Here is a 19,095-nt window from a genome sequence, read left to right as displayed (position 1 = left end):
TTAAACCTAATTTGCTCTTACTAGTGTATCGCCGTGTTTACTTCGTCCACAGCAATCCTGTCAATCGGTCCCAAAACATCTCAGTTAGATAGTAAATGCCGTAAACATATTCTTTGTAAATCTTTACAATCATTCCCCGAAAGAACCAAGCAGGCCTGCATTGTTGCACGAGCCAAATTTTCTTCAAAACTTGTAATTTTCAGCGTGTGGTTCGCTAGCTCGAAGTTTGTTGTTTCTTCCTGTATCGAAGGGATTTTAAGAACGGCAACACACAGAGAGTGAGAGGTAAGGGGCAAAGCCCTGCGGCGGATGTCAGGCTTTATCCTGGAAATGTACTTCAGTTGATCCAGACTAGTGTATGTAAGTCTGTGTCTGTGTGTGTGTGTGTGTGTGTGTGTGTGTGTGTGCGTGCGTGCGTGCGTGCGTGCGTGTCATCATGGCAAAATGTTGTCCTGGAGACAGCTACTGTAGCGAGAACCACCACAGAGGCAGTTTTGAGTCCTTTGCTATGTCTGTCTTTCGGTCTGCGGCCAGAGTGTGTCTCCGCGATAGCATAACAACCGTACAAAATACAGTCACAAAACTTTACAGGTGTGTAGTTGAGATCAAAATGATGGCCATTGCCCCTCCCACTTTACGCCCCTAGCCCGATTTGGCGTTGCAGCTGGTGTGATCCCATCGCAACATGGTCTCTAGTTTTATTTTTACAGACATTTCTAAATGTAATTTCCAAGAAAATCCCTCTGAACATATACATTTTTCCAGAACAACTCCCAATGAAGTGGTACATTTCTTGTAAACTCAAGACACCACAGTCTGTTATTTCCATTTAATTATTACCTCTATTGTCGTCATGTTATTCCTGAATTTACAAAACTGACTGTAATCCCATTGCTAATTCAAATTCCAATGCATGCCAAACGTGATTTGCACAGTTGCTCACCTCAAGACACTTTTTATTTCTGAACTAGTCTTTGAAAGGTCCTGTACATCCCGCCAGCCTCTGTGAGAACTATTTCCATGAACTAAAAGTCTTACAACATAACTCATGCACTTTTCCTCACTTTAATTATTTCATGCTACGTTGCTCCACTGCACTGCTGAGCTCTCTTGTTTGGCTTCAACCAGGTCACAGTGCTTGAATGAACACACGGTTTTGTGGACCTATTTTGTGTAATAGCCCAGAAGGTGTACAAGTTTATATAGATATGAACAGTAAGGCTGATTGGTCACTGCAGCATCTATGCCAGTAGTTACATACAACATGGTATTATTTTGTTATCTTGATTATCTCAAAAATGATCAGTACTGTACTGCATACACATGCAATGAGGTATAGTAATAGTATATTTTTTGGTTAGTAAAGATACACAGATGTTTTTGCTTTTGCCAAATTAGACTTTTTTAAGACTTCAAGACATACATAAAGACATACACACAGTTATATAGGACCATACACGTGTGATTAGAGAATGGTCTGGTGTCACTTTCAGTTTAGTTTAGTATAAAATGACCTTTCCATATCCAAAACGGTGTAAAACTATAACACTTTAAATATCAGCTAAATGCTGCGTGTCCAATCTGTTGTTGTGTGTTGACTTTTCACCATTATGAGAATTAAAAGCACAGCTGCTATTTATTTAATGAATTCAATCAGCTCTTTTTTACAACAGTTAATCAAGCACACAAACCCCACCCTGAGTTGTTATAAACTATTGGCATGCTAATTAGATCAAGATAAAATGATCATTCAAGTTGAAGAAATAACTCTAGATAATATTTTAGCTATGTTTTATCTATGGGGGGCAGTTAATCGGGTATAGTCTGGAGTCAGGACAGAAGCCAGACATCATGTCCTGCCTATTAGCTCCACACTGCCAGGCTCATCTATCTTTATTGGTCATCCATTAGCCTGTATTAAAGGGAGACACAGGATAATAGCAGTAATGATGCTGATGATGGAATTAGACTGCGGGTACACACGTCATCATTGCAGTGTTGCGCTTGGAATCATTAAGCGTTCCCAATGACCACCAATGGACAGATGGACGGACTGATAAAATAAACGACCACTTTATGCTTCTGATCAGTGTTACGTGTGTAAATATGTGTGACAAATAAATATAGTGAGAAAAAGAGAACAAGATGAGGTCTTGCAATTCAGGAGAAAAATATCTGCGGTGCTTGGGGGGGGGGTGCATTAAGTTAACGGCGCATAGACAGTCAACCTAAAGGTAGCACCTGTGCCAATCTACAGGATGGACAGATGCAGGTGCAGGTGTGTGTGTGTGTGATGAATGTTGGCAGGTGTGAGTGCCAGCCTGAACAGCAGCAGCATACACATACACACACAGCAAAATGACGATGCAAGGCATTAGGCAGCCGGGATGGAGGGATCATTAAGGCAACTTTCTGGAAAGATGCTCAAGGATCAGGAAAGCACAGAGCAATATGAAGATATGGGTGTCTGGTTCCAAGATGACGGATTTAGAGGAGCGTAAACGTCTTTTATGGGCAACGTGCCACCACGATCAATCACAACTGTTTACAGTCCAGGGTAAAAGCATTTCCTATTTTGGTTGGAGGCATGTCACCAGTCTTTCTCTTATTGTGCCTCTTAATTAGCTCCGCATGAATTACTAATCAACCATGAAGAAGGCATTCACCAATTTAAAAAGTGATAGCCCATGAAATGAACAGCACAGTCTCATACAAGCACATCAGTTACTAATGCTGCAGGGCCTGAAAACAGACCTTTGACTGAAAGAGACAGAAGAAAGAAAGAAAGAAAGAAAGAAAGACACACACACACACACACACACACACACACACACACACACACACAAACACACACACCAACACAGCACTGGCCCTGCCATCATGCTGTGTATACTCAGTGATCCACCCAGGAGACATCGATCTTCTTCATAAGGAACATAATGACCACCAGAGAAATACTGATCATATTTCAGCACCAGTCAATTCGGTTCATTAGGGCCGCTCTACCTCCAACTGCGGCCCTGTATTGATCTTGCCACTGTCACCAGACTGTTATTCTCCACTAACTAGATAGGGAACTCACAAAACTGTAATTTATACAGTGGCAACAGCAAGTCGAACAATAGACTACAGGGAACAAACAAGCAAAAATATATAAAAGACAGAATATTGCCCCATCTGTGTAAGAGCAGCGTGGACCGGCTGTCTCTGTGCCCTTTCTGCATCGGCATCAAATGTCACAAACGACACAAGAAATCCTAAAAGTATCAAGGCTGTCCCCGGGTTTCAGAGAGAATTTTTTTTTTTCTGCCTCTAATACATTTTCCACCTCTAATCTCCACTTATCTGGCAGCCAGGTGAGCTACCGCACATGGCTGGTGGGCAGGCTTTGGTCCGTGGGAATACAGCTCATCTTAATGGTATTTCTCCCTCTTTTCCTTCTCCTCCCTTTGCTTCTTTTACCCTTTCCTCCAGGGTGGATGTCAGACAGAGACGAAGGCAGCCAGAGAACTTCTCATTGCTGCTGTAGCTGACAGCAGGGAGCCACTGGGATTGGACGAGCAACCGCAGCCGCCCGTCACGCAGAGGGGCAGCCAGGCTCACAGGTGCACAGCATCTGACAGTTAATAGCAGATAAAACCTAGACTGACCAGCAGCGCGCTCCTCGCTCCTCGCTCCTCGCTAGGGGGCCGGTGGTGGAGGATCAGATGGGGTGGCAGAGGCATGTTGAGGGGCAAAGTGCTTTGACAACTAGCAGCCTTTACTTAACCACCAACCAGCCAGCCCCCCCCCCCCACCCTAACACACACACACACACACACACACACACACACACACACACACACACACACACACACACACACACACACACACACACACTAGTGAAGGACAGGCAAGGTCACAGAGCCAAAGCCTCCATAGAAGCATTCCTGTAGCTTACTGTACACTTGGAGAAGATTGATTCAGAGTTTAATACAGAGCGTTGGTGCAGCTGCATCTGAAAAAGCACATCTAAACTCAGCAGTCGTCTTATTCGTTTATTTTTTTTTGCAATTACGCACTGCTCTTTTATCACTCTTGTTTTAATTTTCTGTTGAAAGAGCTGTGAGTCTCCAAAGTACAATAAAATCTGTTTATGCCACAGAGCTTTTTTCCCTTGTACCCTCAATCTATTTCGTGTTTTTATTCATATCCAAATCTGCTTTTCATCTTAGTGAGCAAAATCTAAACTCCGGGGAACAAAATACAAACACATTTTTATCTGTTTGAGCTAAAATAATGCTGACCCAAACCTATTTAAATCTGTAGTAAATCATCTCCTCTCTGCTATCTTGATGCAGGATGCCAGCTGATGTGACAACGGGAAACACAGTCTATCTCTCTGTCACTGCTGAGACACATTTGGTGCTGTGGAGGAGAAAACAGTCGAGACGAATCTGGCAATCAGGTGCAGCATGGCCTGAGATGAAGCCTGACAACAGTCCACACCTATGTTCTCAGTAAGCTGCCGCCACTGACTGACAGGGATAAAGGACTTAAGATGCAATGTGTAACTACGTCTGCAGAGGTTTGACAATATCAATGGTCAATACCTATGAATCTATAATTATCCTCCAGGGCTGATGACCATACATACCATGTTTTAGGCAAACACTTCTCAATCTGAAAATCTAGTATTACTTTTAAAACGTGCACTGCTAGAAACATTAGCACTTCACTGAACATTTATGTTGAATGACTACTCTAACTGGCTTGTTGACTGTGATTGGCCTGTAAAAAAACATTCCTTGGTCTCCAATAGAGGTCAGTGCAAAGTCACACACACACACACACACACACACACACACACACACACACACACACACAGGACAGCAGGGTGGCGTAATAAATAGTGAATTTCCTGAATTTAAAGGACTTGGGTTTAAGTGTCTGCTTTTTCCTGGAGAAAGGCCGAGGCTGCTGTTCTGAAGCTGAACCTGACAGCTTATCTGCCAGTGAAAGCAGGGCAATTAGAACTCAAATTTCCCTATGGAAATCAATAATGTATAACATTGTTATTTATACATACAGTCCTCAACATACACACCCATTGGGTATACATGCTCCACACGTAGTTCTGACAGGAGGACTGAGGCACAGACTGAGAAAAGGCTGATAATGCCCTTGACCATGGCAGCGAGTATCTCCTTGCAACGTACGCACAGAATATTTTCATATGAACAATTTAGCAGAGTGACAGGTTACTATATTAACAATTCATGTTAGCGGTAAAGCCTTACTATTAGTAACCGGTATCGCCCAGATACTTCAATATTTAGCATTCAGCAGGCTCTGAAGCAAAGAGGATGCAATAGGTTGTGAATAACATATGATATACGTGTAGTGGTTGTTTAGAGAGACGAATATCCTGGCTCTACACACACACACACACACACACACACACACACACACACATACACATACACATACACATACACATACACATACACACACACACACACACACACACACACACACACACACACACACACACACACACACACACAGTCCAAAAAACTCAATCCACCAGCCATAACACAGAGACAGAGTGGCATCAACCTCTATTATCTAGTCCCTATGCTGCTAACACAAAGGGCTCCCTGGAACAAAAATCCAATCAGTCCTCTCTAGGAGGATTTGCTCCACAGCAGTGCTCAGCAACACTGGTGGCTCTGCTGGTGAAAAAGAAATAATCTCAGAGCCCACAGCCTGTTTACTGCCTTCGTCACATTGCCCTTTTAGAAAGAGGACAGACAAAGTCTATGCTTCTCTCTTGTCATTTACTGTCCTCTGAGTTTAGCACGCTCTCTCCTTTTCTGCATGCAAAAACATGAAACACATGGTTGACTGTGTGTACAGTGCGTGAAATTACGGTATTTGCGACTATGGGAATATTTACTCTAAGCATTAGTATTATGTGATTGGCCAAAAGGAACCTTCAGGCATATAGACCAGAGACAGGTTTTAAATAATTGTTTTAATGACAAATATTTTCAATATTGTGCTGCCCCTTCCTTCTGGTTCCTATCTCTCACAGTCCTCCATTCTTTGTCTGGTAAATTATCACACTCGTTCATTGTTCATTAGCATGCTGCTGCTTATTTAGCTACGCTGCTGAGAAGCCTTCAACAAAATCAACTGGAAAATACTCAATATGAAGCTCCCTCCCTCCCATCCTTCATCTCCTTCTTTGTTTGTTTTATGCATTTTTTTAACCACATCAAAATGGAAGCATAGTCCCCCATTATAAAGAGGATGGAGATTAAATATGCAAATTCACAGAGAAAGGATATAATTAGGGCAATAATAGGAAGTGTTGTTTTCACAGCTGCTCATTTACACAAAAGCCTGATAGTATTTTTTTTATATAAATGATGTTCTTTTCTTCTTCTTCTTCCCTACCTCCCTCGCTCCTAAAGTCTTGTGCGCCACTAAAAACGAATCTCTGCAGCTCTCCAGCCTGAAAGCCAGTCAACCATGCAGTGATCGAGCCACCCAGAGATTTCTATCAGCTCAGGTATGTACCACAGGCCTGGGTAGCAATCAGCAGGCTGCATACAGGTTGTTTCAGACCTTTCCCCCTCCCCTGGGTCAACTCAGGCTGGAAAGAAACACTGTCTAAAAAAAGCACTAGGTGTTTGGGTAGGAAGAATGTGCAAGAATAGCTCACTCTTGCTTAAGTATTAAGGACAGCAGAAGAGCTCCAAAAGCTATGCCTTCATGACTTACAAACTTAATGGTATATGTGTTGTACATAGACATACTGCTGCCACTGCCTATTTTATTTTTAACAATTAAAGGAGGCCTGGAATTTCCTCTATTTTAATAAGTGAAAATGTCATAAGTAGTATTTCAGGGAAATACAGAGAGCATGGCTAAACGGCGCTAAAGATTGGTGCATACACAGCACTGCAACTACTATGTCGGCTAGATCTTTGTTGCTCAGCTCTAAGATGTGTGGTTTTAGAAAGACAGGAGTAAATCAGGATGAAATTAGAGCTTAATGAAGCAGTGTCGGTTTCAGCGTAACTCAAAGGGGGGATCGGTCTGGCAGATAAAAATTGGCTGATGAAAGTCTGTACAGGTGAACTAGAAAAAAAGTGGCACACATGATGGGTTAAATTTAATTTATCTGCAAGAATAAAGAAAGAAAGATTTATGTTGGTTCTGACACAAACCTGTTTTCTTCAAAGTCAAACAGTAATAGTACCACCACAAAGACTTTAAATATTCTCCTTGTGTCTCATGAAGCATTTCATAGGATTTAGAGGTGGGATGGAAACTCTTACTACACCAATATGACAGAACTCCATGAGTGCAATTTGCATCAAAACAACAGCACCACCACAACAAAGACATAAATACATGATATATCACTACATTGTTTGGGTGGCTGCCCAGAGACTTTCATCTGAAGAAATGGAAGCTATTAAATGGCTGAGAGAAGGCCACGCTGGTGCATTGTGTAAATTACAGAAAACTCTGTCTGTAGAAAGCCACTGTTAATGCTGATTCTAAAACTTAATTTTGCACATAAACAAAAAATAACAACTTTTTAGTTTTACATTGAAATGTTTTTTATTATACATTTGGTTTGCAGACAACAAACTTGTTGCTGATGGCTGAGCTTTTATGCCTGGCTATAAACAGCCGAACCAATTTCCACGGCTACTATATTTTCCTAATTAATTATTAACTGTTGCTCCTCCTGGCAATTTGAGCAACTGTAAGTGTCATCCTGGTAAGTAACCTAATTTTCATGTCTACTGTACTGGTGAAAGTGTGAAAAAGATCAGTAATTTTCATTCATCAGTTGTAGCCTATTGTAAAGTATTAACTTAACCTCCACATCATGGCTGTTTATCTAAATTTGTAGGTTAGTTTATAGCTGCCAAACACATTTGCTGCATGGTGAGGGATTTGTACAGCACAATGCACATTCATTCAAATTAATTATATTTGTTGAATCACTCACTAATAGAATTGGGTTTATGTGGTACTTGTGACAGTAAAGAAACTTACTATACCCACCACCACCACAATTTGACATTTTCAGTTGTGTAATTTGATGCACACTGGTAGGAAAGAATGGGGATTTGGGAAGCTGTTTAAGACTGTACATTTTAGCTGTGCTTTTACTGTTTGTGCATTCAATGTATCCTGGAATAAAAAAATGCATTGAAATTGGACTTTAGCAATGTGAGCTGCTGATTTCCCTGCTTTGATGTCTGAATTGATGTGTTTCCATGGAAACAATAAGGCTGAAATAATTATGGTTGTGACCACAGGGTCCATACTTAATAATCTTGTTCATATTGTACTCATGCCACTCTCATGCTAAATTTACATACTTCAATTTCCACACTATAGAATGAAAGAGTCAGACACACAGCGTTTGATTGTGAGCAGCTGGCTGTGGAAAACGTGACCTCTGACCTCACAGATATGTACAGTGGTTTTGGCTGGAGAGAGCAAAGCAGGAAACATAAAGACTATCTGTAGAAAGAGAGGCTCTAATAAAGAACATTTCTATTCTGTTCTGACAGAAACAGCAGGGAAATGGAGATACAAAGAGAGAAGTATAGAGTGAAAAAGAAGAAAGTAAGAGGAGAGATCTGAGAACTGCCTATTATCTCCACGCTTCTTTATTGCTTTAGATGCACACACACTGCACGCATCTGTGCACAAACCTAAAAGCGTGTGTGTGTGTGTGTGTGCGCGCGCGCACGCACACACACATGCACACACACACACACACATCCTCTCAAATCTGCCTCGGATCTCATGAATATGATTGACCTTTTTTTCCACTGTAATGCTAGGAGCGCATAAAGGGAAAAAGAGAAACTAAACAGAGGCAAGCAGAGTTAATTTAGAACAACACATTATTGGGTGTGCTGACTGCAGATATGGAAAAGGACAATCTAATCGATAACCTAAAAGAATGACAATGGCCTTTAGAATCAATGTCTGCACCCCATTTTCTCACTGTGAAAAGACAAAGCCTGCCGTGCAGGTGTTTTTTTTGTTTTGTTTTGTGCTGCCTGCACCCTTGTGTGCGCGGTTATGTGCACATGCTCATGTGCATGTGTGTGTGTACCTGGCCGCTGCTGTGGTGGAACAGTTGCCAGGACTAATCATTATTTAGTTGTGGCGGGGCTTGAAAGGTCAGCAGTCTGAAATGTCAGGCTGTGTTCAACAGGAGCCAGATGCAGCCGTGCGCTGCTCAAGTGTCCAATTAAAGGAGGGCCGAGTGAGGTTTGAGTGGGTCTGTGTGTGTGGGAGTGAGTGTGCATGTGTGTGTGAAAGAGAGAGTAAAGATATACCATGTGTTTTTTTGTTCTCCACTATGTGAGGCTTTATGTAAAGCACATATACACTCAATAACGTGTGTGAACACACGTGTGAATCATTCTTTAGAGTAGCTAATGAACGCCATTAGAGACAGAGGCCAACAGAGCAGCAGGGGCAGAATCCCTCTCTCTCTCTCGCACACAGCACGTTATGAAGCCACTTGAGCCTATTAGTTTGTTCACACCCTGTGATTCCTCCCGCTGTCCACGCTATGAAGACAAGACGAAGAGAGGTGAATGAAGGATAGAGAAAGGAGGGAATAATACAACACAAAAAGGGCAGAGACAAAGGGCAACGTGATAATATAAGATCACTAATAAATAAGAGTTGATAACGAGAGATGCTAAGTCAAACGAGCAGAGGAAGAAGTGCCAACAGGGGAGAGAGAGAGAGAGAGAGAGAGAGAGAGAGAGAGAGAGAGAGAGAGAGAGAGAGAGAGAGGATGACAAGGAGAATAGACGCGAAGGAGCGGAAACTCCTTTAATCTGCAGGGATAAGGAGAGGGTGTCCTGCCTGTGTTTCCCTATCAGAGTCATTCATCTGAAAGTCTCACCTGCTCTTCATACAGCCATCATAATAACCTTCATCGTGTTCAGTGTGTGTGTGTGTGTGTGTGTGTGTGTGTGTGTGTGTGTGTGTGTGTGTGTGTGTGTGTCCGCTCACCTACTGTGAATAGTAATAAGCAGCAGGGCAGGATAAAATATGTCTGCCAAGTCAAGAATATAATAGACTTCCCTTCAAGGCCACACGTAACAATAGCCTGAATAATGACCTGCAATAATTTACACAGCACACTGAGCTCTACACTGGTCAGAGGAAGAAACCTTTCAGTGAGAAATAATTAAAAGCTATTTTAGTCTATCAAGGGCCCCTGCATAAGTGTAGACTAAACCCTGAAGGAGGGGAGTTTGACTGGAATATAATGTAAGCTCATCCAAAGAGGAGTAGATGCAAAAAGTTAAGTTTTATGATGTATTAAGATTCATTCAGTGGAATGTGATGGTGACTGTGAGAGTATCAACTTTACAACCAATTACAGGACATGTTATTAACACCTGAGTAAAACTCTGTAGCAAAAGGAAAGACTTAACTCCGGTTGTTGTGCCATTTTACCTCATTTAACAGACCATGAAGTGCTAAAGTTTGTCGCTGCATACTGGCTAACCAACAAAAAAAAAGAGTCAAATTGAAATAACATTGGTGAGTACAGCTGCTTTGCAAAGCATTCAGATCCCTTTGCTTTTCCCTTTTCTTGTAGCATAAGATTTCATTTACGTTGTTTTTTTGCTATCAATTAAGACACTATAATGAGGCCCTACAGAGGACTTTGAGGCAGCAGGAGCTTAAAGTTCACTTTGTGCAACACAACAAAAGAAGAGCATGCGCACAGAGAAGAAAGAGGCTGGGCTTATATGATAATGTACACGGCTGGATCTAAAAAGTCATGAAAATCATTAACCAACATTTAAATCATGTGTTTTAGATATTGGTAATATATTGGTTCAAATAAGTTGTATAGCATATCCTTCTATATGATAATATAATCCTTTCATATGAAGGCCAGGGGCGAGTCTTGATTCTGCCCAGGGCCCGAGGAACAGCTGCAATGTAAACCTGTTAAATTAACCCGGTCTCCATGAGCCTCACATAAGCATTATTCTAATCAAAGCATATTAGATCATCCAGATACTTTAGACATATGGGTCTCGGTATTCTCCTTGCCGTCCCCATCTGTTTCTCCTCCCCCGCTTTTCGAAGTTCTACTTGCTTTCCATCTCAGCGGGTCCCTCGCTCTCGCACCTGCCTCTCTATGGTAAGAGACTGGCATAGATTTCTAACAGCCCAACTACTTTGTGACCATGTGTTGATCCACATCCAGTCAAACTTGGAGCACCATATGCGCGTCTGACTGCTAGATGTACGAGTTTGAGGTGCATATTGGATACAATTCAAACTATTTTGCACAAAATGGTACACATATTTTACCTCTCACATGCAGACTGAAAATGAGCTGTATACAAACTTATAAAGATAAAATATTATATTTGTGTTCTTTACTGAAATGTTCATATGTGCAACTACATGTAAAATGTTTCCTTTCACAAACACACAATGCAAAAACTGCTGCATAGTACATGTGAGATACTTTAGATGTGTATTTATGTGAGTTTTAAGTGAGTGTGTTCTTAGGACTGCTGAGATATGAAAGGGGAAGACATGCAGGAAACCGGCACAAGTCTCGACTCGAACCCTGGACCTTCTGCTTCGAGGAATAAACCTCTACTTATGTGCACCCGCTCTACCAACTAAGCATTTCAGTTGAGTTTATGACATAATTTCAGACCGGAGGGTAAACCAGAGGGTTTCAGGAGCATATGCGATTTGGATGTGAAAACATCTTGTAAACACACAGTCTACATTACATCCCATTTAGCAACTTTTAAACACATACAGACACACAAACAACAAACACTTTGCGCACACTTATAAAGACATACATACATGCACTTACATACAGTCACACAAAGACTGCAATTAGGTGTTGCACAAAGTCTGGCACTTAAGTAGAGTATAATGAGAAACTTAATAAAATTAATAAGATCAAAACAAATATATTTACTGGTTTGGATGTCTTCATCAACATGGATTAATAACCAGTTACATTAGCGTAAATTTAAGAAGAACTTGATAGCTTTGTCAGAAGTATTGTGACAGTTGACAATTACTATTACATTGATATCAGACCTGTTCATTAATCTCTTAAAGGTCCCATATTAAAAAAAGGACATTAAAGTCTCACTTTTTGCAATATGGGACCTTTAAAAATCCCAAAATGAGTATGTCTCCCATATGGTCGACAGACTGCTTCTACAACACACAAAAACACATGGAGGGATGTTTGCACATGTAGCACAAAAGCTTTAAGGCAATAGTTCTGACATTGACTACATCACATCATAAGACAGCATCGCTTAACACACATAGAGTAGCTCAAGTCACTTACCAGCAGTGCTTTTGCTTCAGGGTTTTTGCACAGCACAAGCACCATGGTATCTGTGCTTGTTCTACTACCCAACTGTGCAGTTATGTGTTTGTGTAGCAGCATCCAGAAAACAGCACAATTTTAGCATCTAGAAGTGGGTTAAAGGAAATTACTGGCTGCCTTACTAGCATGTTTTTGCAAATCCATATCATGCCACATGAAAAACATGGAAAGTACCCTGATGCTGAACTTCCTATGGGAGCATCATAGTGCAGTTTTACATCAGTGGTAGAGTGGTGTTGTAGTAGAGAGGTGGACTGGGGGTGAAAGTGAAGTCATAAGATCTCAAGGACTTACCAGAGTTGGTAATGGTTAACAGGTCTAGACGCCGTTGTTGCTGGAAGAAAAACAGAGATGAAAGTTAGACAAATGTCATAAAATGATCATCAATTATCTTACATTCTTGCAGGGAGTCTATTAATTAATCTCACTTTTACCATATTGGTTTAGTTTGCTCAGTTGTACCAGTAGTTTACCCTTCGTACCTCTTTTTGTACCTACCTTTTTTTTTTACAACAAAACTGTACTTATGTGAAGTTAACTCTTGGTGTAGTTCAACATCCAATGTGAAGAACATACAAGCTTGTACAACTATATTTGTTAGAGCAGTATCCCCAAAACTGTGTGTGTGTGTGTGTGCGCGCGTGCGTGCGCCCGTGCGTGCGTGCGTGCGTGTGTGTGTGCGTGCGCGCATGTGAAGTGTGACCTCATGGGTTTTGATCGAGTGTGTTTGAAAGAGTGTGCAATTTTACACTTGATGTTTCCAGCAGCTGAGAAGTCTAGAGGAGGCGCTAGCTGGCTACCCCTCTCTTTAACCTGCTGCCTCCCTACACACGCACACTTACAAGACACACACTTGACTGTTGAGTACTGCAGTAATCAACACCTCAGCCCTCCTCATCTACCAGTCCCTCAGGAAAGAAGATCTTCACATACTAGGAAAGGATGAAGGGTGGGTGTGTGTGTGTGTGTGTGTGTGTGTGTGTGTGTGTGTGTGTGTTTGTGAGAGAGACACACAGTATGGCTAGGTCACAGTCAAAGCTGGCTTTTAGGACCAGACATTAATATTCAAGCACCATACTAACCAGTTGCTGAGAAGGATAAGCAAAGAGACTCTCAGCATACTCACATGCTTACATACAGTGTTGCCTGGAGTGGGACTTTTTGATAGGTTACTAATCACTTATGTTAGTATTTAGAAGATGTTCTTACTCAGACTGACTTATAATATACAATATGAGTGGAATGGGGTCCACTGAGTGCAACTATGGAATAACTTCAAATACAAGTTCCCCAACACTGTAGTCATAGTAAACAATGCAAAATTAAGGGTAATAGTGCTCTGACATTTTTTCTATCAGCAAAAAAATTATCTAGGGGTTAAAGGTGAGAACAAAAATATCTTTATAGGTTATGTTAGGGTTTGGTCTGTGCTGAATTCGAGTTCTTCCTGTATAAAATGTTTAAGGAATACTCCAGTGATTTAGTACTGTATTTTCATAAAATTTGGGGGACTCTTGTGAGACAGATTTACAAATAAAAAATAAAAAGAACGGCCAAGATATCCTGACATCTAGTCCCCATGTAGAAAGATGTGGATACTTGTGTGGATAAAGGGTGGTGTGAGAGGCTTTTTGGAGAGCTGAGTCTTAAGTCAAGTACCGAAAAGGGCCAATGATGCTTGTGCTGTGACTGAGGGAAGGTCATTCAGCATGGGGAAGACAGAAAAGAAACAAGATGCTTCCTTAGTAGGAAGATGCTCTTGTAACATGCTAGAATGTTATTTTGCCTGTAAAATATGTATACCAGCACAGTACCGGCTAGAGGTTACCTGTAAAGATATGGCTCTAGAGTATTGTGCGTGGTTGAGGAGGTATGGATGCTAGAGAGGGTGACTACTGTAAGCAGTAGAGGTCACTGTGACAACGTGAGACAGAGCAACAAAAGAAGAGCAAGCGGAGATCATACAGTCCACCACTACACACACACACACACACACACACACACACACACACACACACACACTCACTCACTCACTCACTCACTCACTCACTCACTCACTCACTAACTCACTCACACACACACACACACACACACACACACACAACCATATGGCCTCCAGCCCCAACCTCCAACTCTCTCTTACACACACACACACACACACACACTCTGCTACTACCACCTGTGGAGGCCGCTGACTCTCTACAGTCAGTCAGATATGGAGCCGCAGCAGGAATCAATAACATCAGAAAACATTTACATTGATAGTTCTGCTCACTGCTGCTGTTCAGGGGACAAAACATTAAATTAGAACAACTATTGCTGGCTAATATCACACCTTTAACTACACCAGAAAAAAACTACATCAAATATGTTTGTTTATAGTAGAAACACTACATGTACTGTACATTCACATTTTTTTAACAAATCCTACTCTGCCTGTACGGCAGGAACTAACTTAGAAAATCCCTTATTAGTACACATCTTTTTAAAACTCTTTTCCATCTTTTATCAGATTTTGTTTTAAATGTTCATACTTTTGCATGTCTTGTCTTTTGTGAAGGATACTGTACAGTACATAAATAAACGTGTATACTACTGCAGTACTAAATAATAATAATAATAATAATAATAATACGTGTATAATAAAAAAACATTGCAGATCTGTCCTGTCCAAACTTTTATGGAAATGGAAGAGGTTGATTAAATTGTGGAGCACCCTCTACTGGCTTTTCAGTTCTCTGCATAGCACAGCAGATGACAATGTGAGTGCTGTTCAGCCTGCCACTACTTACACAGACAATGAATCTGTGGTAGAGAATTACAACACACTACCACTGCTCTCTCTTCCTGCTGCTTTTGTTAGTCATTAAAAGGAATAAGGTGCTTAGTGTTCCTTAGGAAGGAGAAAGAGAGAGACATACTCTCACACACACACACACACACACACACACACACACACACACACACACACACACACACACAAAAAGGGGGGGGGGGGATCTGACACAGAGAGAATTACATTATCAAAAGCATTTCAGGGCAGAAAATAGGATTGAATTAATCTTTATCAAACACAGCCAAGAGCCGAGGGATCACACCCTGGTTGAAGCCACTGCCCTCTCACTACCATAATGACAAAACACCCACTGTAACAGTTTAAACCCACAATAAAGAATGTATTATTGAGTAAATAATTGATTGGTTTACTATTCAGGTTCACTACACGGGAAATAAAACGATTGTCAGATATTTTGGTATTTGAATGCCACAGAACTGCACTTTTTTATGGCTAAAAGCTTAACAGATACTAACTGGACTGACTTGATGCAGGTCACACTTGTATAGGACTTCAAGAAGGTAAATCATTATTTAAAAAACATGTCTGGCTCAGGCACACAGACGTTTACCACAGGTAAATCTAGACTGGACCTGCCAGTTGAAGTGTTATTAGGTCAGAAAACAAGGAAGCAGTTGGGAGCCAGAGGTGACGGCCAGTCCAGCTGTCCGGTAGTCTAGCCAGCCAGCCTGGACTCTGGGGCTCTGTGGCCAGTAGCACAGTAAACAATACTACAGACCAATGGACTGGAGTCCCAAATTATCTTAAAATAGCTACAGTGTTATATGAGAATTCAGTTTTATTCTTTGAGGCATGATATCTGAACAGGAAGCCCGCATCAGTGTTTCTATTCTTGGATGTTCTATGAGTGCAGATCTTGATAAAGTTCGATCTTTACCTCCATAAGTGGAAAGAAGTCATTTTGCAAAGACTTCAAACCTGCTTCAAACCAATATAAAATTGATATTCTGACTAAAAGACAAACTGCTCAGTTTCTCCAGAAATGTCTTTATCAGATTCTCTTGTTATTAGTTTCAATTACTCAGTCTTGAATATTGCTAGAATTGTTTTTTTTTTCTTATTTAATAAATAGTCTTCTAATATGAGTCTGACAACCCCCACCCCCCTAAAGAAATCTATAATGGTCTAATCAGTATAAAGATGGTCATTAACGGAACCAATCAGCAGATAGCAAACTGTGCCACCATCCTAATCTGGGTGGGAAGCGGAGAAGAAGGGGAGGGGGTCAAATGGAGTGACAGCAGCGGAAAAGCCATTAATGTACTAAACCCCTACTTTATGACTAAATTAAATATTCATGCACAATCTACCAAAAACCCATTTGCCAACATTTCCTCCAGAGTTTACTTTTCATATTTGCTGATTGTTATCACAGAGAAAAGAGAAAGTGAGGAAGTAGAAGGAGAGGAGAAAAGGCAGAGGAGTCAACGGGGAGAGGAGAGTAACTAAAATCCCAGCCATCATTTTGTAGCTCATTTCAAATTAATTTAAAGCCAATACGGCTAAATTATACAGCCACCATCCAACTACTTTCACAGGTTCAGTCTTTTTTAAGAAAGAACTTGATTAGCAGGATATATTATATTGTGTGGGAAGGTTTATTTCCAGACAATGCAATATAATAATACAATTATTATTATTATTAGTTATTGTAGTACTACATTATTCTGAATTGAAGAGGTTGACAACCATGATCTAGTACAAAGGTACACTGAATCCAACAGTGAAAATAATTGTTTGGTCACTTGGTGCAAACAAGCGGAAAACAACATTGACATATACCTTTTAAGTTGAAATGGCAAACTTGTTAGCAAACCGTTGCGTATTTACGCAGCCAGCAGAAACGGCACATTAGCAACATCAGCATTCATTTGGAGTCGTGTGTCACCATCAAATGTAAGTCCAATGTTTACACACAGCTCTGTTTTACTCTCCACCAACTCCTGAGGGAAATATCTGGCTCTTTAGCTGCTAAATGCTCCACTATGTTCACCAGCTAGTCGCTAACTCTGTCTTTCTGCGGTTGCTGGTGCTTTTCTGCTGAAAACAGCTGCCTGCTGGTTGCAAACAATGCTGTAAGAGTGGTGAGAGTAAAACCAAACAGTAAAAGTTGAAAACCAGAATCAAACCAATGAGCTGAACATTGCTTAATATGAGTATGTTGGGTTACTGGCCTTTTGTATAAATGCAACGTTGACATTACAGCTTGCTAAGAGCATTAATTATTGCTGTGTCCTGCTCGCTTGATGAGGTCACATACAGGAAACAAGCATCTGCATCCAGTCCCACTGCTGCCCCTGTGAACCATAAACACACTCACTCATGCACAAAACCCCTCTATCATATATCCAGGGTCAGGGCAAGGGTCGATGCTTGATGGGGTTGTGAATGAGAGAATCGTTGTCAGCCTGACTCATCTTCCATCTTCCTCTAGTCCTTTTCATCTCATCTCGGCTGTCTACCTCATCTGGCACCTAATCTGAGTCACTACTTTCACTTTGCCCCCCCCCCACACACACACACACACACACACACACAATGCCTGGACTGATATGTAGCACTGTCTGTGTGTCTAACTGCATCTTAGTCATCGTCCCTTGGTAACAAAGAGGGGAGGTGAGGTAAGAATGAGCTAATGGGATGATCTTTTTAGGTTATGTTTGGGTGTGGCTGTCTAGCCACTAAGATCAATAACATCATAGTGTCAGAGGAACACAGGTGTTCAGGATGTAAGGCTTCCTGAAATCAACAAAATGTAATACCATAGGTCAAGATCGAGAAATGTCCTGAACTAGAATATGTAAAACATTTGCACTTGACTGGAAAATATGGCACCTAAGAATTTCCCAAAAGAACCAAGAACTACTCAAACTAGAAAAAAAAATTCAGCATCAGTTCGTTTTGGTAGGAAAATGTCTACTTGCCAGAAGAAATGTGATCGTGTCTCTACTTGCATGACAGTGTCAGGTGTGTTGTGGCACTGAGAGGAGAGAGGATTGGAGCAGAGGGGATGGAGAGCAGGGCTTTGTTGCGTGACCAAGAGCCCTTGTTTAAAAATACAACAAACCAAATAAAAGATTTATTCCTTCTAAAAGCGAAGAGCAGCTTCGTCTTGAGCGGAGGGAGAGGACAGCCATGGCCACCTGCACATGGGCACACAGTCCTCTCTGCTGCTGCCGTTATTGCACTCGCAATAACACTGCAGGAATCTGATAATGTGCACAACAGCAGGTATGCACAGATAATACATGTATGCTGACACATAAATATGCAAGCATGAAGTCAAACACACACATCTTGTATGCATATGGCCACACAGACACACACGCCAAGTGATTTCACGCCATGCCATTGCCTTTTCTCATAGCAGTTGAAAAACATGATTCAATTCCATCTTGATTTCATTAATTATTCATGAAGACCAATTAAAAGAGCAGCTAAGCTGGCTGTGAGGACCCTTTCCTTTATCTTCCTGTCATAGGCAGTCCGTCAGGTTGCCTGCTTTTTTGACAAGGACCCCATGGGTCTAGGCTGCATGACCACGGTGCCCCATTCTTTTTCATTACTCCAACTTCCACTTTGAAGGCAATAACTTGATGCAGCTGAGAGAGTGTCCATGTCTCCCTGGTCAACAATCAAGACATGCCTGGATCTTCTACAAGAAAAACAGGAGTTGTGCAGCATAGAACCAGACCAGTCCAAATGTGAGAAGCAATAATATATAAAGCAACTTTAACAGCTATAAAAACATTGGTCACATAGCATCAATTATTGGGAAGGTTTGTGGATTTGGCTAAAC

The 19,095-nt window shown here is 41.3% G+C and overlaps 1 protein-coding gene across 3 annotated transcripts in view; it reads right to left on the bottom strand.

The window, feature by feature from the left end:
* Positions 1-19,095, bottom strand: part of agbl4 (ATP/GTP binding protein-like 4) — a 461,627-nt gene that overhangs the window by 84,949 nt on the left and 357,583 nt on the right. For all 3 annotated transcript variants that reach the window (XM_036007246.1, XM_031307356.2, XM_031307355.2), the window contains one exon: positions 12,734-12,773. In XM_036007246.1, coding sequence (XP_035863139.1) covers positions 12,734-12,773 — 40 coding nt within the window. The remainder of the gene's footprint in view (positions 1-12,733; positions 12,774-19,095) is intronic.

Source organism: Sander lucioperca, chromosome 11 (assembly GCF_008315115.2).
Source record: "Sander lucioperca isolate FBNREF2018 chromosome 11, SLUC_FBN_1.2, whole genome shotgun sequence".
Classification (NCBI taxonomy): Eukaryota; Metazoa; Chordata; class Actinopteri; order Perciformes; family Percidae; genus Sander; species Sander lucioperca.
This window is presented reverse-complemented; position numbering and strand designations above follow the sequence as displayed.